A 22,782-nucleotide genomic window follows, 5' to 3' on the forward strand; every position below is an offset into this window, starting at 1 on the left:
TTATCAGTTGTAGTATGATAGTTGAATAATGTTTTCTCCATTTTCTGTATGTAATGCTAATGATACAACGCTTGTAAAAAGTGTGTAAGACCACCACATATGAACTGTAGTTCCCCTCCCTCTACCTTAGCATAGTGTAAACTTTAAAGATGTCATGGTTTTTTTTGTAATAATATGGCTGTTCGAGACCACTGGGCTGAATGAACAGCAATAGAAAAGAAAAGAATAATCGAGTGCTGATTGTCTCTTGGGGTTTTATTGTGCGTTGTGACTGCCTAATCATACTGTCTGCATTATGGTCTTTGTATATGGTGGGGCTAACCAGCTGAAAGGAGTCCCTGAAGGAGATCACTGTGCTAGGAAATCACTGTGCAATGTGAATCCCCTTGGTTATCAGAGCCCCTGTTTTGATAAAGAACAAGTTCTAGTGGTGGGATCAATTCCTTGATTTTCAGCATAAAAGCTGTATGAGCAGAGCACCCAAAAATGCTTGCTGTTTTTGTGTCGTGGTCGATCTTCTTTGTTAGAGTGAGGCCTGCTATAATTTTGTGGAGGAGAAAGAACAGGTGTAGATCAAGGAGGATGAAATATTTCCTCCTTTTGTACTTGCTTGCTAAGGGCAGACAGCTTTTCCGCTTCCCGATTAATAACTCTTGTACAGATTGACTGTGACTGGTGGTCTGTGTCCACTTTCTGACTTTCACTCCAGAATGTCTATAATTACTTTGGAAGCGTCAGATGTCTAGCTTTGCTGGTACCTTGCAGTCTGCTCTGCGTTGCTTATTAAAGTCAAATGGTGGAGCTTGCCTTTCAGTCTTTTCCTTCTTATGAATTATTTTTCCCTCTGTGAAAGTAATGGTCCTATTGCATCGAAAACCATTCTCTCCTCTCCACACCAGAGCATATGATACTTTTCACTCTGCAATTTGTCTTTTCAGCGATGAAAAGTGTTTATTACATGGATTTAATCAGTTAAACATAAAACTGATGCACATTTTAAAAGAGTAAAATCTGCATGGATAACAGCACAATCCTGAGCTTAAGCCATTTCCCCTTGATATGGATTGTGCTGTATCTGTGATGAGAATGAGTTGTTGCAAACCAAGCCCTTTTTATTTTATTTATTTATATTTAATTTATATTCCGCCCTCCCCACATCAGCAGGCTCAGGGCGGATCACAACCAAGATTAAAAACATATTTCTTCATATATACAATTTAAAATCATAAAACATCCCAATACATAGATTAAAATACATGTAAACATATTCACACACACACATATATGTGTATGTATGTATGTAAACACAGCAGCACATAATCCAGATGACCCCCTATTTAGCTATCTCCAGAGTATTTTGCCAGGGATGTTGTATGAGAGATGGGAGGTGTTATTTGTTCCCTACGTGTGGGAAAGTTCAGACCATTTATTTATGTCTTGGATGGTCTATCTCAAGCCATCTCAAAAGATATACATAATAAATATCTATCACAGATTCGTAATTATTTCCAGTTTTTCTGAAGCTGCTTGACTACTAAAAGGTTTCTAAATACATTATACATGTTTACTCTGCTAGAGATAATATTTGTAAATAGACATCCATCATTTTGGCAGGGTATGCTTTTTCGTTCCGTATCTTAAACTTGCCTACTTTTAAACTTCTTTTTAGGGGAGATGTTTGCAATAATCAGATTAAAAATTATTCATTCTTCTGAAGTTCAGTGCGGTTGAACTACAATAATTTTCAGCATAGTCGTCGCTCCAGTATAAGCTAATGCTATTTTTTCTGTATACTGTACTATGAACATTTCATAATATTTTGACTTCAGTTTAAAACTTCCTTCACTTAAAAAGCACACGACTTTATATAAACCTCTTAAGGATTTACAATGTATTGTTCATCTCCTTCCACTTTAAAATGACTTCCAGATTGCTTCTCCTCACGTAATCTAGATCTTACAATCTGCTCATGCCCATGACAGCTTTTTCTCATGGCAATTGCATTTTCCTCTTGCCTGTGACCAGTATTTGTGGCCTGTATTTGTGACTAATGAGCTGGTTGAACTTTTCATTCTGAGCAGAAGCTGCAGTTTCTTACCATCAGTCAACAAGCTCTTGTAAGAGTTGTAGCTGAATGGCAGGTTCTCCTAGCAAACAGTTTAGATGGCCCATTCATTGCAGGCATGAAGCGCTAATAAGCAGAGGGAGAAGTTGCCATTGATACATGCCATGCACCAACCTGTGTCAAAGGATGTGTTTTTTTAATACTTTAGTGACTTTTTATACCCATATCATTAGCATGAGGTAGTAGCTAAAAGCTCAGCCACATATATCTCAGATACAGAGTTCTATGATGATGTTACTAGAATAAAGTGAATAGAAAGGATAGCTTAGTGTTTCCAGAGGATCCTAGCCTTTGAACTTACTTGAGACTTTCTTCCGAACGGTAAAAAGTTGTATCAGTGTTATGAAAGGAACTGCAGGCAGTGGGATATGTAGCCCAGTTATCACTCGCAGTGCATTGAGTGATTTGTATGTGTGATCAGATACTTGGTCACAGAATGAGTGGTCTGTATGGATTTCAGTCACTGTGTGGATTTTATAGATAGGGCTGTCTTGAGTTCATGATTTTATATCTAGGTTCTGTTCTCTGCAGGGGTAATCATGGGTCAGACCGGAAAGAAATCTGAGAAGGGACCAATTTGCTGGAGGAGGCGTGTAAAATCAGAATATATGCGACTTAGGCAGCTCAAGAGATTCAGACGGGCAGATGAAGTAAAGGTAACTAAACCAACTAATTCCAATAATAAGGTATTGAAATGGCTCTTATTCAGTATGAATTAATTTTAATTCTGTGGTTTTGCTGTTAAATGTCTTGTTGGTTTTGACTGACAAGCTAAATGTTGGTAAAGTCTGATGATTCATTTTTCTTAAGTGAGGAATCTTCCATTGGAAGAAGGATGCTGTTGAAATCTAAGTGATGTTGAAAACAGTCTCTAAATCAGTAGTCCTTAAACTGTTTTATTTGGTGGACCATGGAGAAAAAAGCAATAGTGCTATGGGTTGCCTGAAATTCTAGACCACAGTTCAAGAATTATTGAACTCTTGGCTACTGAAATCTTTAAACACATGTAAATGTATATGAAATCTGTAATAGATTTACTTGTACGTGGTATAGTCTTCTATACTGAGATGGGCCTTTTTCTCAGATATTAACATTATAAAAATAAGTTAAAATAAGTTTTTAGACTAAGTTTTGTTTAATTTCCCCCCTCTAGAGTATGTTTAATTCTAATCGCCAGAAGATACAAGAGAGAACAGAAATTTTAAATCAAGAGTGGAAACAACGGCGGATACAACCTGTACACATCATGACTTCTGTGAGCTCATTGCGTGGGACCAGGGAGGTTGGTTAACATGATGTGTTGTAGAAATCCAGCTACAAAGTTGTCAACACGTCTTTATTTTACTGGAGGAAAGTTGCTTGTTATTTCTCTGCATAACAGCATTCGATCTTTATTAACAGAGAATAGTTGATATTTGAAATTTTCTCCCCTGGGACTCAGGAGACCTGTTTGTAGAAGTTTATGTGGAAGTTTGAAGTTTTTTCTCCCAGGTGATCTCAGTCCTCACATTGGAGGCAGAAGGCTTCGTTCTGGCACTCGGTGCGTGTTTGTGGTGGCCTGTCACTTGGTTAGACACGATACTTCAGATTTGTTATTGTTGTAACTAAGGGATAGATAGCTGCCCCACAGAGGGCTCAATTTGGGTCTGGAGTAACACCCCCCCCCCCCGGTTCCCAACCTTACCCCCTTTTATTATGCTCATATGAGAAAGGAAGGGGCTAAAGAGCTTGGTCATGCAGGAGAGAATGCATAGTAAATAGTATTGCCTCTCAGTTCTTGGTCAGTTGAAAAGATGGTTTCCCTGAAAAAGTAGTTGCCAGCCAGGGTTATTGAGCAAGGTTTGAGTGCAGTAGCACTTTCAAGACCAACAAAATTTCCAGGGTATAAGCTTATACCCTAGAAATCTTGTTGGTCTTTACAATGCTACTGGGCTTGAATCTTGCTCTTCTACTGCAGACCAACATGGCTACCCACCTGAAGCCGGTTTCTAGTTTTTCTCCTGTGCTTAAGAAACCCCTGTGCAGGTTTGTTTTGTAGTCCTCCCCCCGCCCCTTCCCTAACTACTTATGCCCTCATTTAAAAGGGACAGGAAGGCATCCAGATGGCTTTAGAGCCATAACTGCAGCATTCTTGATGGAGAAGGAGGCAGCTGGTGACAGGTAGCTTAGATGTGTAGGCCTTGGTAGGATGTATGTTTTATATAAAGAACAACACGCCTTCTATAAAACTGAAAACAGTGTATGCCTTCTTAAGACTGTCTACATTTGTTATGAATTAAAAATATGTTATCCCATGAATCTGTAGCCTTTTTTCTCCTCTTTCTAGTTTGAGAACAATTTACTACTGGTAATATAATGTTATCTTTTCTTTTAGTGTTCTGTCATCAGTGACTTAGATTTTCCGAAACAAGTTATCCCTCTGAAGACTCTAAATGCTGTTGCCTCAGTGCCCATCATGTACTCTTGGTCTCCCTTACAGCAAAATTTTATGGTAAGTGAAATACTGATGCTATACAAGCGGAAACGAAAATCAACAAATTGATATGTTTTGCAGGACAGAGTAATGTTTTAATAATACCTGATCCTTTAGATTCAGCATGCTCTAACCATGATCTCATCTCTGTGCTGTAACAGCTTGGTGAACTTTATTGTGTGTCATAATAAGATCATCTTATTTTTATGCTTTTGTGTTAGATTTCATAGAAGGCATGTATCTCTTGAATTTACATTTTTTTCCAGATAGGTGATGGGAAATAGCTTGTGACTAAAAGTCTCATTTCGTTAAATGGGGGAGAGAAACTTCTGAATTTTGATGGATTGTAACAATCCTTAATTTTGATTGAACTGTAACCTTTGTACTTCCTTTGATTAGATTGTCCTTTTTCATACTGTAACTTAATACTGTTCCTATATGCTACCTCTTTTTAAAAGTACAAAGTGGCATAGGCCTCTTAAGAAATGATAGCAAGCAACTTATCAAATGTGCCAGTGTAGGAATTCGACTCGTGTTGCTGTAATACAGGGTCCCTAACATGATCTGTTCATCGCAGCTCTAGATTGACAAGGCATTCTTTTGAGTTTAGATGGGATTGAGTATGGTTAAGAAGGGAAAAGGCACTCTTTACTTAAACTGCCTTTCATCAGTCCTACGATTGGTCATGGTTGCTCATAAAGAGTTCAAAAGCTATCGGATCAGAATAGGATTTCTGTATCACTGCTGTCAGAGTTAACGTGTCTGAGTAGTTATTTTACAGTGTTCATTTTAGTAGGTGCAGTTGACTGCACTGATTGCATATCAGGTATTTCTTCTTTGTTTTAGAAACTTTGAAAAAGTCTTATGTAGTATCTCTCACCATTCCTTTGTGCATCTTCTTTTTTTAGTTTATAAACTTTTTTGTTAATACATATTTATTTATAGTCAGAGAAAACAGTAGAAATAAATATTCATAAATCTTTACAAATTGTCTTAAATTCATATAAGAAAAATGTTAAAGATTTCTATGCTTTATGCTAAGAGCCCCTTGGCGCAGAGTGGTAAGCTGCAGTACTGCAGCCCAAGCCCTGCTCATGACCTGAGTACGATCCTGGCGGAAACCGGGTTCAGGTAGCCGGCTCAAGGTTGACTCAGCCTTCCATCCTTCCAAGGTCGGTAAAATGAGCACCCAGTTTCCTGGGGGTAAAGTGTAGATGACTGGGGAAGGCAGTGGCAAACCACCCCGTAAAAATTTTGCCAAGAAAACATCGTGATACGACATCCCCCCATGGGTCAGTAATGACCCGGTGCTTGCACAGGAGACTACATTTACCTTTTTTATTCTTTATGCTACCGCATCACACTGCTTACTTATGTCCAGGTATTTCCTGCAAAATAAACTCACCGAGACCTTTTGGACAGAGTGTAACAAATCAAACAGGGTCGCACTGACTTGTGACAGTTGTTCAATGAGTGTTCTTCTGTGCAGGTGCATACTGGGACTGCACAAGTGCAGGCCAGCTGCAAGATGAAAGTTCTAAAGCTCTCTAGTGCTTTTGACAGCACAAGAAACTCTCCATTAAAATTATCGATCACCTAATAGATCACCTAATCTAAGTATTATTTCATTATTTATTTATTTTATTTTTTATTTAAGTCATTTATAGTCCACCTTTCTCACTGAGACTCAAGGTGGATTACGCAGTATGAGATTACTACAATCAGTATCAAGTACATTTCCATAAACAATGCCATAGGGTAAATAGATAAAAGTTTAAAAGACGTAGTATTAAAAAGAATCCAACAGAGTAGAAAAAATACTGAAGCAGAAAACAATCAATTCTAGGACTAACATTAGACAATATGGAGCACTGGTGGTACATAGGAGTACATATTTAAAGCAACAGATAATATGTAAGGCAATATAGTGATGAAGTCTATGGTCCCTAACTCATTAGCAAAGCATCTGAGACCCCATCCCTACAATACAGCCCTCCCATTTGAGAAAAAAGCCTTTTTGAATAGTTCGGTTTTGCGTCATTTACGAAAAGCCAGGAGAGTGGGGGCTCTTCTGACTTCCTCAGGCAGGTCACTCCACAGGATAGGGGCCACCACAGAGAAAGCCCGTGTATGGGTTGCTGCTGATTTCACCTGTGTGCAGCCTGGCACCTGCAGGAGACCCTGTTCAGATGAGCGAAGCTGCTGTGGAGGAACATAGGGAGGGAGGTGGTCCCGTAGGTATGCTGGACCAAAGTCGTGAAGAACTTTGTATGTAATAACTAATACCTTGAACTGAGCATGGTAACTGATGGGTAGCCAATGGAGCGACTGTAGGATGGGAGTAATGTTCATGCTCCTGCTCGCTCCTGATAACAGTTGAGCTGCAGCATTTTGCACTAATTGGAGCCTCCTAGTTAACTTAGATGGGAGACCTACATATAGAGCATTATAGTAGTCAAGCTTGATGTTACCATAGCATGGATTCAAGTGGCCAGGTCAGCCATGTCAAGATAAGAAGCCATCTTTATGGCTAGACAAGTTGTAGAAAGCATTTTTTGTCGCTGCCTTAACTTGTTTTTCTAGTAATAATGCTGGATCCAGTATAACCCCTAGGCTCTTAATCGAGTCTGCAAGGGTCAGACGAACATCGAAAGTGGGGAGTACAATGTCCTTCAAGATCTCTTCTTTCCCAACAAGCATCACTTCAGTCTTGTCTGGGTTCAATGTCAATTTGTTGTTTTTCCAACTATTTCACCACGGCTGTCAGGCAGCAATCTAAGATTTCTACTGCATTCTGTGGGGACCTGGATAGCGAGATATAGAGTTGGGTGTTGTCTGCATATTGATGACATCCAACTCCATAGCTGTGAATGAGTTCTCCTAAAAGCTTTATGTAGAGGTTGAGTAACATGGGAGATAAGATTGCACCCTGCGGAACCCCGCAAGCTGATCTCCAATGGCAGCCCTTTGAGTCCGCTCCAAGAGAAACGATTTAAACCAGTCCAGGGCACACATCCTTTGATGCCCACTTCTGTTTCTAAACGTCTCAACAGAATGGCAAGGTCTGCTGTATCAAAGGCTGCAGATAGATCCAATAGAAGCAATAAGGAGGCATGGCCTTTGTCTATATTCAGTTGGAGATCATCCATTAATGCTACTAGTGCTGTCTCTGTCCTGGTCTGAAACCTGACTGGAAAGGGTCCAGAGCGCTAGAGTTATCCAAGAAGGTCTGGAGTTGGTCAGCTACTGGTCTCTCAGTCACTTTGCCCAGAAAGGGCAGATTAGAGATTATGAGAGTAGATAAGTATGAGAGTAGATAAGTATGAGAGTAGACTAGAGGCTGTTATTGAAAGCTTGGGAGACAGTGACTTGTGAAGCAGAATATGCATACAAAAATATTTTAGTAAAATATAACAAAAAGGATGCTTTTAAACAATGCTTTCAGCAGAGTAATACGGCTCTTCTCGTTCCACCATTCTTAAGTGGCTATTCCCACAGTGGTTGACCAGTAGACTATGAAATTTTATCCCATGTGTGTGATGTTGCAATACTACAAGTTCAAGGGTCGATTAAGCATAGTGAAGTTTCACATTTGCCAGGATCTCCTATGTAAAAGCTTCAGAAGTTTGTCGAGGGAGGTGATTGTGTAGAAGCACTGTTTGTGGGAGCTGTTGCCTTTCAAAGGGACTATATTCAGAGCCACTGTACTTTTGGTTATTGTGGGGAGGGATCTCAGTGGTGTACATTGCCATAGAGTCCACCCTCCAAGGCAGCCGTTTTCTCCAGGGAACTGATCTCTTTAGTCTGGAGATCAGTTGTAATTCTGGAAGATCTCCAGGCCCTATCTGGAGGTTGAAAACCCTACTCTGTGAACACTGCCTGGCTGCAACCCTAACTGTGGCTCTGTGTGTTTCTGATACTTTTGGGGTGTGAGGTAATTGGGCACTGGGTGTGAACTGGTCCTTAATTTTGTTACAAAGCAGCTCATTGCAGCCAGTGGTATGCACAGAAGTCTTAACAAAAGGAATCATAGGGCTTTAGACCTCTGGTTTATCCAGGATCCAGGCTGTACTTCAATATGTGTGCTAGCTGTTCTGTTAGTTTCAGTGAAGGAGTACATCCATGGATGCCAAGCCCTTTGCATGAGGATTTGCTGATTCATTTTGGATGAGTGGGACTACTTTTACAGGTGGGCAAGCTCCATGAATGCGTCAGAGCTCTCAGAGCCATAAGAAATGTACTGAATAGTGTTAACTATATTGTGTTTCTTCTTGTTGCTTTAAAGACAGTATAGATAAACAGCACCTAATAAAGGGCACCTTATGTTGAGCATGTATAACATTATGATTCTGGTGAGGATGGGGCAGACACTTGAGCTATTATTTTTAGATTTCCTAGTGGAAAGCAAGATTCAGCTTCAGTAGCACCTTAAAGACCAACTAGATTTCCTGGTTATGAGAGTCAAACTGCCTTCTTCAAATACATTTAGAGGTGGAAACCCTACAGTCTTCCACTTCTAAATGTATCGAAAGAAAGGAGTTTTATGTCTCAAAAGCTCATACCCAGGAAATCTAGTTGGTCTTTAAGGGCTACTGGACCGGAATTTTGCTCCGTCTTCTACTGCAGACCAACACAGCTACCCATCTGAAACTATCTTCACAGAGGGAGACAGTTACTCCTGTATTTTGCTGTTTGGATGTGTAGCACGACAAGAAGGATGGGAAGAAGGCTCTAAATGTATTTTTTTTTAAACTCATTTTAGGTAGAAGATGAGACAGTTTTGCACAACATTCCTTATATGGGAGATGAAGTGCTTGACCAGGACGGAACATTTATTGAAGAACTAATCAAGAATTATGATGGGAAGGTTCATGGAGACAGAGGTGAGTTACTCTGTGTATGTTGTTAATTGCTGCTGGTAGCCAGTGTGGTTAGCTTATATTGGTCATATGATGATATTAAATATGAGAATAGATTGATTTCTGAGAATGTATGATTATTTTACAAAATGACATGCTTCCTGCAGCATGAAACAGAAAAATTGTAATTGTATCCTGACTGGCTCTTCAGCCACAGAGGATAGCTGTATTTGCAGAAGACATGAAAATACGTTTGCTGTTTCTTTTGACTCCTTGTCTTATTGATACAATACTTGCTACTGATTTTGATAATCCAGCTAATTGAGAGACCACAACTAGAACTGAAGAGTAGTAATATGATATTCTGTATTTATTTGGTTAATTCTCTTAGCTCTCGATCTCCCCCTCTAAATGGTAATTATACGTTTTTAAAGTTAGTTAATGCAGGCCCCCTCATTTTCTGAATATGTTTAATTTCAGAATGTGGGTTTATCAATGATGAGATATTTGTGGAGCTTGTCAATGCTCTTGGTCAGTATAGTGATGATGACGACGACGATGATGATGACGACGATGATGACGATGATGATGATAATCTTGATGGAAGAAATGAGAAGCGGAAAAATCAGGAGACCAACAGACTAGGTATGTTAAGTTTGGGATGTTGGTAGGATGTTGATTCTGCTAAATACATACAGTGAGAATAAAATGGGATGACTCCCGTGCTTGCTGCTGTTCCTTGCAAGAAGATATTATATTACAGATATCAATAATTTAAAAAAACTTATATATGTAAACCCAACAATATTTGTCCAAGGAGTTGGTTGTAGTGTTAGTGAGTTCTGGAAATAAAATGATGGATATCTATGAGTTAGCTCTGGTTTGCAAAGTCAGGATCACCCCCCCCCCTTCCAGTTGAGAACCGTCGGTTGCATACAGTCAGACTCCTGCCCCTGGAGGTTGTAATGGATGACAAGGACAAGATCCAAGGTAACAACCATTTCATAGCAGTTGGTTATCTTTTGACCATTCCTTATATTTATGTCATTTCTGATGTAAAGCTATAAGTTGGCTTGACCCCTAAAGTAGGGTAAGGTATAAATCCCATAGACGGATAACAGCAATTAAGCAATAAAAAGGTAGTTTTCCGTTGAAGCCCTGTTGCTTGTGATTATGCAAAATGGCATAACACATTTTTGAATGTTTAAATGTACTTACTAATACAGACTGTAGCTATTCATATATTAATATGGACACACGTAATATAGAGTGTCACAGTATGCACAAGTCAGAGAAATCAAAATTAATTTGAGCATTCTTTCACAATTGGAAGAGAAGCCAGATTGCTTGGCTGGAGGCACTTGGTATTGTCCTTGCTCTGGAATGGGCACATTAAAGGAAAGTGAAGGAGCCAGAGTCGCACATTCTTAAAAGTGTTGCTCAGTATTCTGTGCCATTGGGGGTCACATATGTGTGGATCTGCTAGTATCAGGTTCTGATGTTCAGTCACTGGAAGAGCAGAACTTGTACCTCGCTGCCTGCCTGGCACTTGGAGAAACAACAAAAGTGTTCTTAGGAGAATATTTAGGTAGCAAGTCACGTTAGTCTGTATTTTTGTTTCTATATAGATAAAGAGAGCCATCCTCCTCGTAAATTTCCTTCTGACAAGATATTTGAAGCCATTTCATCAATGTTTCCAGATAAGGGTACATCCGAGGAATTGAAAGAGAAGTAAGATATAATTACTTACATTGCGTAATACAAAATCTCCATGTTTAGGTAAATTCTACAGTACTTTTGTATAACTTAAGAATCTACTCTGCAAACATCAACCACCCCCATGGGTTCAGTAAGCCTCCAGTTAAATGGGGAGGGGAAGCAAGCCATTGGGTGATCGCATTAAATGGCTGCTTGACTTTGCTCTGTTTTGTAGTTTCCAAGTTGTACAGACCTGCACTGTTGACTCTGGATGTTTAGAAGAGTGTCATAGTTGATCTCAAGAGTGGTTATAATTATATATATTTTTAGTTAAACTTTAACTAGAGTGAAAATTTGCAGTAGGGCTAGAGTCTGGTTGTTATTAGAGGCTAGGAGCCTTATTTGCCATTTTTTTATCTGCTCTCAGTAAATCTTGCTTGTTTTTTCTGGTCTTTCTGTCTATATTAGCACCCCTGGTGGTTCCAAATGCTATGAAAACAGTTTACAATAAAACAATAACATTTTTGAAAAGCTGTAATGAATCCAAGTTTCCTCTTCTTCTTTGTGGAAGAAAGAGGGAGCAATAGTGCTCTAGTGGTGCTTTGCTGCGGAGTAGAGCCTGGTTCTCTCTGGGGGACTAACGTTTACTGGGCTGGCAGATCCAAAGATGAAACCGTAATTTTGCAGCAACATTAGGGTTGTATCCAGTATTTCCCTTCCTCAGGAATTTTTCACTGAGTCTTGAATCCAACATGTAAATACTGAATTTTTTTCTGTCTAACTTGTCAAATGACTAATTTCTGCCCATAAATGTACATTCCGGGACATAATTTGAGAATATAGGTAGTCAGCATGAGATAGTTGGACAGAAGCTGTTTGAACAAAATCAAAAAGAGTCCAGTAGCACCTTTAAGACTAACTGTTTGAACAGTGACTCTTTTCCCAAAAAAATGTAAAACTTGTTACTGTTGTATTCATGGTGATCACATCCAGGTTAGATTATGCAGTGCTGTCTTCGTAGAGCTGCCTCTGAAAAAATGTGTCAGTTGAAAGCGTGGTGGCCAGGATGCTGTCAGGGGTTGGATGTCGGGCTGAAAGATCAGTGGATGCCTGTCTGTTTCTGGGTATAATTCACATTGATCTAAACAGCTTTCAGTCTGGAGTACCTGAAGAACAGTCCTCTCCTGTATTGTACTACTTGCCAATTTTGTTTCAAGACCGAATGTCTGATTTTCCACACAGGGAGATAAGGTGCGCAGCAGGCTAGAGACAGGGCTTTGTCAGTGGTGGCTCTCTGTCTTTGGAATGCACTTCCTTTAGAGGTTTGCATGGTACACCTACTTTGTTGGCATTAAAGCACCAGATAAAAAACTTGCCTGTTTCCCTGTGATTATAATTGAGATCTCATGTTTTGGGAGGCTGTTTCCATACCTGTCTAGGCTTAAAGGCTTGGCTTCTGCCTTGTTTTTTATCCTGGGGGTTAGCCTTTTTTGTTGTTGCCGTTGCTGATGTGCTGATGGTTTTATGCCTGCCAGATGAAAAGTTCCCCACCTGACCCCAACAGAGTTCATTTCATTTGAGTGGGGAATTTAAATTTGAATTTGATTTCTTTTGCCTTGAACAATTCTCCGGAAAGAGAGCGTATACTTTCCACAAATAAATAATGTCCATATCCTAGGATATTTTCCTTGGATTACCAAATAGAGAATAAATAATACAACTTCAAATGTAGGCCAGAGTTAAACATCTTAAGTCCCATTGATATTACTGGGAGAGTTGAATACAGTTGTAACTTCCTCTCATCAATATGGACGGGATTTAGAAGTGCCTAAGTTTGTCTTAGCATACTGATCATTGAACTGTATTTTATCCAGTAACTTTTCTCATAGTTACAGCATCACAGACCAATAAAGCATCATTTTTCAATAAATCACACGTATATTTTGAGGACAGTGGCCAGCAGTCTAGAAATCTGTAACTCTGCTTACAGTTGCATTGTAAAACATTCTTTGTTTATGGCAGCATATATTCTTGCCTTCAGTTGGGATAGTCTGCACTAAATGTGAAAGGGCAGGAAAGCTGTATAAAAGAAACAACATCATTGACTTCTTCTGTAGGTACAAAGAACTTACAGAGCAGCAGCTTCCAGGAGCTCTTCCTCCCGAGTGCACACCAAACATCGATGGACCAAATGCCAAATCTGTTCAAAGGGAGCAAAGTTTGCACTCCTTTCATACTCTCTTCTGTAGACGCTGTTTCAAATATGATTGCTTCTTACATCGTAAGTACAAAACAGTGCTTAGTATTCTGGAATCCTGGAACACTGTACTCCATAATTATTTCCCCCAATCGTACCTGTGAGACTGTTCCTTCTTTTGAGGTACATCGTGTGTTCAAGCATGCAAGAACTCACACTTTTGTGCAATATTTCTAAGAAGAGCACACATTTTCTTGTCTAGTGAATGAATCGCTCTGGGAATCGAAACAGATGTTGCATTCAATTTTGTTTCCTCTAAATCTTCAGTATCTGTGACCTCACTTTGCTCCCTGCTTATAACTGAGCATTATTGCTTAAATGCCTCTTTGAAATAGCAGGTTCCTTTTTCCTTTGGTAAAAAGAAAGCAGATGTTTTATTTTCCTGATGGGCTTCTTTATTTCAGTTAGAATTGGTTTCCGTTGACCGATACAATGGAAACTTAATATTGTTCCATAAGTACAATCTGTCCAGTACCAGAGAATTTATTCAACAGACAATAGGGCCAACCCACATTTTAGCTGCTGGGTTCTCAGGCATTGTTGATCGAGAGTGAAGAGCAAGAGTGTCTGTACACAAAAAAGGGACATGCTTACAATACTGCCCCTTTGTGGATCGAATAGGCAACCTGTGCAGACAGGAGGGCTGTGCATATTCCAGAATACCGGGACAACTCTGGACCAGAATGATTGCATGATGTTTCTTAAAATCACAGTGTTGCTATTGATTGCTGGGTCTCACCTTGAATTCCGGCAATGCCAGGTAGCCCAAGGGTGGGCATCTGTATTTTACTACCTTGTTTAATTGTTTCATATTTCTTGAGAAGAGGAAAACCTTCGTTTAAATGGAGGCTCTTTGGGTTGGGTCCAGCCATTAATTTCACTCAGCCCCGCCCAGTTCTCTTCCCTACCTCAGATCCCATCCCACATGGCTTTTTTACTTGCAGGTCCAGTAGTCCTCTGCGCCAGCCCTCTTTGGTGGCTAGGGAAGGACCCCTCCTTCCTTTTTCAGTGGCAGAAAAGCTGGTTGCATTCTACCCATTACCATTAAACTTGCAGTGTTACTGTTTTGTCACCTAGTAAAACTTTTAGCATACTGATCTTTAAAGGGTTTCTTGGGCGGGGGGTGGGGGGTGGGGAGGCAGAACCACACTTGTTAAAGCTAATTCTGGTTGTTGCTTTTAATTCCACAGCATTCCATGCGACTCCTAACACTTATAAACGGAAAAATACGGAGACTGCAATAGATAATAAACCATGTGGGCCACACTGTTATCAGCATTTGGTAAGAGCCCCCCCCCTCCCACCCACCCCGCCCCCAATTTAAGGGGGTTTCACATTTTTAAAAACTTGTGAGGCAGCCTTAACTTTAAAATTTGTGGGACAGCCTTAACTAGTAAGTCCCTTTTATTTGGCTTACCAGTAATGAAACGGAATCAGATAAAGAACGGGGTTTGCTGAATACTGAAATACTTTGTGGATGCACAGTCCTATTGTAGACTCCCTCCCACTCCCCCACTTCCTCTCAGAATTGGGCAGGGAGGAGAGAATAAGATAACCTTGGACCTGGCTCACTCACTGAGTTTTGGTGCCCTTTTTGAGCCTTTGGGCTAGCAATCTTGACTCTTTCTGGCTCTGTTCTCTGCTTTATTTGACTGGATGTGGAACTGAACAAACCACAACAGCTCAAATACTATAACTTTCAAATTCTGAAGTCTGGTCGTATTAGAGATAATGAATTGCCATAATTTTGTCCTGCTGGGCAATGGATTCACAAATGGAAAAGACTTGGGGTGCCGTGGTGGCTGATACTCTGTGGCTGCTACCATTGTCCCAGAGAGTAATTGCAAAATGTTGTGACAATAATTTCTGTACTCCAAAAATTACAGAATCCATGGGAACTTACTCCTCACTTGTGAAGGCCTGGGTAACTTCTCATCACTTTTAGCTATTCATTTGATTTCCACCCTCTCCCCCTGACTGTTAAATCCCAATGTATAGAACCCATGCTACATTAAACTTTCTCACCAATAATTCCTAGAGCTCAGCAAATTGATCTCTGGGTGCTCTTTTTTTCAATATAATTTTTTATTTGTGGATTTTGCGTGACATGGAATTCAAAGCTACCAGTTAGGGTTTTTGTCCTTAATGGAAAAGAGAAGCAAGGAACATTCATTCATTCATTTATGTCATTTATAGTCCGCCTTTCTCACAGAGACTCAAGGCGGATTACACAGTATGAGATGAGTACAATCGGTATCGAGTACATTTCCATACAGTATCAAGGACATGTCCATAGACAATGCCATAGAGTAAATAAATACAAGTTTAAAAAGATACAGCATTAGCAAGAATCCAATACAAAGTAGAAGAAAATACTGAAACAGAACATAATCACTTCTAGGACAGACATTAGACAAAATAAAGCAAACATAAAGCACAGGTAGTACATAGGAGTACATATTTAAAGCAACAGATAATATGTAAGGCAACATAGTAGTGAAGTCTACGGTCCCTAACTCATTAGCGAAGCATCTGAGACCCCATCCCTACAATGTAGCCCTCCCATTTGAGTAAAAAGCCTTTTTGAATAATTGTGTTTTGCATCGTTTGCAAAAAGCCAGGAGAGTGGAGGCTCTCCTGACCTCCTCAGGCAGGTCATTCCACAGGGTAAGGGCCACCACAGAGAAAGCCCGTGTACGGGCTGCTGTTGATTTCGCCCATGTGCAGCCTGCCACTTGCCATTGCTCCCTTGTGTAGAGGGGTTGGCAAGTGCAATAACCTTGTGAAGAAATTGATGCCACTGCTGAGGTAACTTTCATCAAACTAAATCTGTGGTGCAGCTATGATGGGCATCTCCCTTTTATCAAACATACCAGCCCTGTGTGAACAAGCTGTCTGCACACTAACTCACCGTGCGGGAAGGAGGGGAGAACTCAAGCACCCTGGCTCCGCCTCCACGTGATTGCTGAGTCATCTGCATCATGCAAATGCACAAAAGAAAGGCCTGTGCACATACCCACTCCCTGTGACCAAGCAGCCCTTATCTCAGAGAGGGGACCGCTGTCTGTGTGGGCACGTCCTCTGTGCTTTTGTTCCTCCATGTGGGTGGGGCCAACGCACTCATCTCTTCTCCCTCCCAGCGCAGTGAGTCAGTGTGTAGATGGGTTGTCTGCACAGGGGTTATATTTTAATGCACTTGCGCCAGTTTTCGTTAGGGCGCACAGCGTTCCCTTCTCAGAGTTTCACCGCTATTCCACCTGCTGTCTTTGATTAATATTGTTTTTCACTCTGGTCAGTTTGGACTGGATGGTACCCAACTAGAAGAAGAAACCCTTAAGTGGAAGTTCTCTGAAAATAGCCCAGTCCAACCATGCTACTTGGAAAGCAAGAATACATCCCAACATTGCCACTTCGGCCTCTTGGCGCTTCACATGCTGGCAGCAGTATATGACTGGGGCCAGGATGATCCCTGCAAAGTGCTTCTGTACTGACAACTCTAGTTGGTATGACTGGGCTGGGCTACTGTTGAAGATCTATAAAAGGAGGCATTGAGAATTTATCCCCATACTTTCCTCTTAAAGTCATGTAAGGTTAATATCTCTTTGTGGCTTCTTATGCAAGTAGTCTGTATACTGAGCCTTCATTTTTGTTAGAAATCTAAAACTAGTCAACGAGAGAATGGAATTGGACTAATAAAATAAGAGTTACAGGCCCATGAAAATCCCATGGGAGGAATCCCCCCCCGTGCCTTATTGTAATAGCATTGCAGCTGTTGAGCTCTGGGGTGGATAGTTTCACATAGGGCTGATCTCTGATGTTCACAGCTAGGTAAGTAGGAAGCTGCTTATCTAACCTGGAATGTGAGTGAAGCAGTGTGGGGTGCAGGGTATTTCTCTCCTCCCCAATACTTTATGGAGAAAGTTCCCAACACTCACTTCCACTCACCCCCGTACATAATATTTATGTAGCCCTTCCAAACCATATTCTGGTCGAATTTGTATTCCTTTCACAGTGGAAATTATCTTTAGTTAAGAGGAAGTGCTTTCTCCTCTGATCCTAATAAATCCCATCACGGTTTCTCTTAGTTACAGAGTGATCACAAAATGTTTCACGGGTTTTTTTCCCCTTACGAATAGGTGTGTGGGTTGTCGTGTTTCTCTGTCTTATTGATAAACATTGAACCGTTGAGTTTGCTGTTAGGAGAACGGGTAGGACTAAAATTTCTGTTGTGTAAAGTATACTTTATGAGCACAGAAATGGTCCCATGTTGACTTTTAGACAAGTTAATGTAGATAATTTAAGTAATTGCTTAGCTAGCACTTTTAGCCAGCTGTCTTCTTTTCTGACGATAATGATATTGGATGGAAAGGTGGCATATAAATATTTTAAATGTTGATGATAGTTGAGGTAGAACAGAACCTGAGGACTGTGACTAGTGTCCACCCAAGGGAGATTTGAACTTAGGTTTCTTGAAAAGCAGCTGGCCCATGCATTGGGGTGGGCTGCTGTTTTGTTTGCTGAAATACTGATATCCCACCTTTTGAGAGAGAAGTCTTGAAGGCAGGTTAAAAGCAGATAAAATAATCATCATAAAAAGAAGCAAAAGCCAAAAATCTCACTGGGCATACTCTGCCTACATTGTAACATAGACCTGGAGGGCACCCCAGGGGTCATCTAGTCCAGCCCCCGGCACAACACAACATTTTTACAATTTCCCCGTAAAATCACGTTCTCTAAGTCTTACTGTTCATACTTAGGAAGGAGCCAAAGAATTTGCTGCTGCTTTGACCGCTGAGCGAATAAAGACGCCACCAAAGCGCCCAGGGGGTCGCCGAAGGGGACGGCTTCCCAACAATACCAGCAGGCCTAGCACCCCGACGATAAATGTGTTGGAATCTAAGGATACAGATAGTGACAGAGAAGCTGGGACTGAAACTGGAGGAGAAAATAACGATAAGGAAGAGGAGGAGAAGAAAGATGAGACTTCAAGTTCCTCGGGTGAGAGAAATGTGGCATGTGTGCTGGACCGAAAAGGGCTTTTGGTATTTATTGAACTCCTTGTATCGCCATCTTTTTTAAGCTTTGTTGCAGAATGTCTTACTACCAAACTCCCAAACTAATTTTCTTCTAGTTTCATTCTTTCCATGTAGATTTTAAAGAGACAGGTTTAAGGGATGTGTTCTTGCTAAGAAAAGGGCCAAAGAGTTTACAGATGGGATTTCAGTGCTTCAAGTGTGTTTTGAGTTGGATGTAGATATATGTAATGTATTAGCATGTATATTAGCTTATCTTAATCAAGCAAACAAGAGAACAGTTGCTGTGACGCTGATATTTTAAACTAAAAAAATCAATCTCAAGAGTGGCAATCGTTGCCCCAATGATCTCTTGTATACTAAACTTCGGGGAAACCCGAAGCAGGAAACCTGAATATTTTCAGGGTGCACACCCCTAATCTAAAGTTGTGTCTTTGTGAAGTAGGGTTTGGGGGGAAAGGTCTTGAAACATTTTGCTTCATTGTTTGTTCTTGATATTGCAGAAGCAAATTCGAGATGTCAAACGCCAATCAAGATGAAGCCAAATATTGAGCCCCCTGAAAATGTTGAGTGGAGTGGCGCAGAGGCATCAATGTTCAGAGTTCTCATTGGTACCTATTATGACAATTTCTGTGCAATTGCCAGGTTAATTGGGACCAAAACATGTAGGCAGGTAAGAACAAAGAAGCTGTCATTACAAGCATTCTGTTATTTTAAACAGGATTTTCTAGTTTGCATTAAATTATTACTTCTTCTTGTATGGTCACAAGACTAGATTGAGAATATAAATATTTAATAAATTGATCAACTTGCCCAGTGGAAAACGGTTGACTTCCGCCATTGAGGAACTCGTCAAACATGCAATCTCTTTCCAGGTGTACGAGTTTAGAGTAAAGGAATCTAGTATTATTGCTCCTGCGCCTGCTGAAGACGTTGATACTCCTCCAAGAAAGAAGAAGAGGAAACACAGGTAAACGGCTGCGTGGCATGCTGAACACTAAGCTTTTTTAAAAAAAATAGGGGAAAGTTAAGCAACCAGAGAGAATTAAAATCGCACTAATAAAATAATTGTCACAATCAAAGAACAAGGCAGAGTCTAATTTTTTTATCCCTTTATATGGTAACATAATTTTTTTTAAAAATCAAAACTTTTCTATACGTTTATGGCCTGATCTAAAACTTTATTCCTTAGATGAGTTGGTACAAATTACTTTTGAAATTAGAAATGCAGTGTTGTGGAGTGTAGTAGCTAGAGCCTGATAATCATGTATACTGGACTTTTGTTGGGCAATAAGCAATCCAGCTCTATTGGATCTGCTTCTGCTAATCAAATTTTCTGTATACTTTAAAGCAAAATAAAACTATTTTTCATCCATGTTGGCCATATTCCTCTAACTATTTCAGCTGGTTCATCAAGATAAATGAAATTAAATCTTCGGCTTAAAGACTAGTCTAGTCATTATTTCTGCTTTAATGTCCAACCATAGTTTGCCTCTATGTCCAAATTGACAAACTATAGTTTGAACTTGCCCTCCAAATTATCTTCAAACTGTGGTTTGCTATAGATCCTAGACAAGTGCAAACTATCATTTGCTGGTTTGGATCTGAAAGCAACTGATGCTTTATATCAAAAAGGAACTAATTAACTGCAGTGTATGCAGAGAGGAGAGAGTTCATGAGCGTGATTATTTCCTGTAGTGTCAGCTCATTTGTTTGGTGTTGCTGCATGAAATGTGAAGCAAACGCTAGCTGAGTTGTCCCTGTTCTTAGCCTCAATTCTCCCCCCACCCCCAAATAATGAAAAATTTACTAGAGCATTGATGTTGGAATGAATGAAACAGAATTATGAAGCAAATGTCTTGATTCAAAGTTTTGCACGCTCTTGAGTGCGTTCAGCTTATTGAAATCTGCAGGCTTAAGTGTGGCTGTTACACTGATATGCTCAGATATATGCTGAACTGGAGTGAGTCTGCAGACAGGAGCTTGGTGAATATAACACAGTGTATGCTGTTATGATCCGTGAGAATTACTGCAAATAGTGGTCATTTCACACATTTTATTTTGTCCTCTTAAGTGCATGCTTAGAGAAAGTTGGGTCTGCTCACATGGTCAAGAGTTATATAAAAGTTGGGTCTGCTCACATGGTCAAGAGTTATATAAATTAGCCCTGATTTAATGCTTTCTGCTCACATGGTCAAGAGTTATATAAATTAGCCCTGATTTAATGCTTTCTGCTCACATGGTCAAGAGTTATATAAATTAGCCCTGATTTAATGCTTTCTGCTCACATGGTCAAGAGTTATATAAATTAGCCCTGATTTAATGCTTTCTGCTCACATGGTCAAGAGTTATATAAATTAGCCCTGATTTAATGCTTTCTGCTCACATGGTCAAGAGTTATATAAATTAGCCCTGATTTAGCGCTGTGTCTAAAAACATTAAACAATTTGACCTTTTATTTGGACCATTTACCACATAGTGTTTGCAGGAAGAAGCTTGTTCAAACATTTAAAATGTAAACATTTAAATATTAAATGTAAACATTTAAAATGTGTATGATGATCTCTTACTGTGCAATTTACCTTGGCCTTTATTTGGCAGAAAAAACCACTGCAATACTGTACATATACATAATCTGTAAAATCAGGCTCCAAAATATTTGCTGTAAATGATCTGTGGGAAATTTGACATTGGGAAGAAATACCTCTGTGCAACAGAACAAAATTAATATTTTGGGTATAATTTGAATAATTAGTACCTTCTTTTCAGGATATTTGTAACTGCATGTGGCCAGTATTCAGGGGATTGTTCTGCTTTTGAAAATTAGGAAGACCCCCTTCATTCAAAGCAACCCTTAAATTCCAGGCTGCAGCTGAACTCCTCAGCTGCCTTTCCCAATATAGCTTATCAGCTTTATTGTGTGTTTGTCTCTTTACAGATTGTGGGCAGCTCATTGCCGAAAGATACAGCTGAAAAAGGGTCAGCATCTTTGTTCTGAAATTCTGAAATTCTACTTCTGTTTTTCAAAAGCGGGGGAAGCTAAAGTCTAGGAGTCAGTGCTTTAAAACCTTGCTCCATTATTTCTTTTCAAACAGGAGGGACCAGTGCATCCAGTGGAGACTTCCAGCCCACCCCATCTCCTCATTCACTTCAGTAGAGGGGACTGGATCCCCTCTACAAAGGGGATGGTGTGAATTGGGAAGTGGTGGCTGATAATGCAATGCATTGGAAACATTTACTTATTTATACAGCAATAACTAGATGCTCTCTGTTATTACTGCTATCACACAAAAATTGAAGAAGCGGGATGAGAGAATGATGATTTAATCACATCTCTTTGGTTGTTCCGTTGCTGTAGTGCAATTAAAGTGAGTGTGAGAAAATTTCCCTCCGGTTTTTGTGTTGTTATTTTGAATACATTTTATAAATGCGTAATTGCATAAAATATATTCACTAATAATAAGTCAGATGTTTGCACTACAAATTAATCTCAAAACCTTCTTCATACCACCCAAGGTCTCTATACCTGAAACTCTCCTGTTAACACTAAACTCCAAACATGGCACAGAATTGAGAAATCAAAGCGACAGAGTCTATAATAATAATAACAGCAACAACATTCAATTTATATACTGCCCTTCAGGACAACTTAATGCCATGTTCAGAGCGGTTTACAAAGTGTGTTGTTATTGTCATGACAATCACCCTGTGAGGTGGGTGGGACTGAGAGCTCTAAAAGAGCTGTGACCGACCCAAGCTGGCTTTAAGCAGAGGAGTGGGGAATCAAACCTAGCTCTCCAGATTAGAGTCCTGCCACTCTTAACCACTACACCAGACTGAATTTCCCATTCAGCATCTTGCTGAGACAAATTGATCTTTCTATTAAAAATTGTTTGATTCTTGAGGTGAAAAAACAAGAGGAATTCTGAGCCTGTAACCAATTGAATTTTAAATGATAGGCTGTTAACTGCCTCCTCAGACCATTCCTGTTAAACTTTTATTAAGTTTTAGAGTGCCCCAGGAGAAAAAAAAATCTTGACAGTAATTGAACAGAAGTGTGTTAACATTTGATCAAACTTTTCTCAGATCAGTTTCTGTATTATTTTTTAGAACTATTACACAGGTTGGCCAACATAACACACAAGACATGTGTTTACCTGTTAAATTCTCCCCTTGAACTCTGGGATTTAGGATGTCCATTGCATGGACAGGGTGAAACATAAAGCAGTAATATAGTGCATCTTATTTGTACATTTTGTTTGTTCTTTTCCATTGATGGGGGAACTAAAGGTTTTGGGGGGATGTAATTGAAAGTATTTTTGTAAAGTTCTTTAATT

The 22,782-nt window shown here is 39.9% G+C and overlaps 1 protein-coding gene across 7 annotated transcripts in view; it reads left to right on the top strand.

The window, feature by feature from the left end:
- EZH2 (enhancer of zeste 2 polycomb repressive complex 2 subunit) overlaps nt 1–22,782 on the top strand; it is a 97,682-nt gene that overhangs the window by 67,395 nt on the left and 7,505 nt on the right. For 6 of the 7 annotated variants that reach the window (XM_054991204.1, XM_054991205.1, XM_054991207.1 and 3 more), the window contains 12 exons: nt 2,657–2,781; nt 3,279–3,407; nt 4,500–4,616; nt 9,361–9,481; nt 9,938–10,102; nt 11,086–11,188; nt 13,273–13,436; nt 14,603–14,694; nt 18,170–18,410; nt 18,949–19,118; nt 19,321–19,415; nt 21,384–21,424. In XM_054991204.1, the coding sequence (XP_054847179.1) occupies nt 2,657–2,781; nt 3,279–3,407; nt 4,500–4,616; nt 9,361–9,481; nt 9,938–10,102; nt 11,086–11,188; nt 13,273–13,436; nt 14,603–14,694; nt 18,170–18,410; nt 18,949–19,118; nt 19,321–19,415; nt 21,384–21,424 (1,563 nt within the window). The remainder of the gene's footprint in view (nt 1–2,656; nt 2,782–3,278; nt 3,408–4,499; nt 4,617–9,360; nt 9,482–9,937; nt 10,103–11,085; nt 11,189–13,272; nt 13,437–14,602; nt 14,695–18,169; nt 18,411–18,948; nt 19,119–19,320; nt 19,416–21,383; nt 21,425–22,782) is intronic. The other variant, XM_054991206.1, reaches the window with a different exon arrangement.

Source organism: Eublepharis macularius, chromosome 11, assembly GCF_028583425.1.
Source record: "Eublepharis macularius isolate TG4126 chromosome 11, MPM_Emac_v1.0, whole genome shotgun sequence".
Lineage (NCBI taxonomy): Eukaryota > Metazoa > Chordata > Lepidosauria > Squamata > Eublepharidae > Eublepharis > Eublepharis macularius.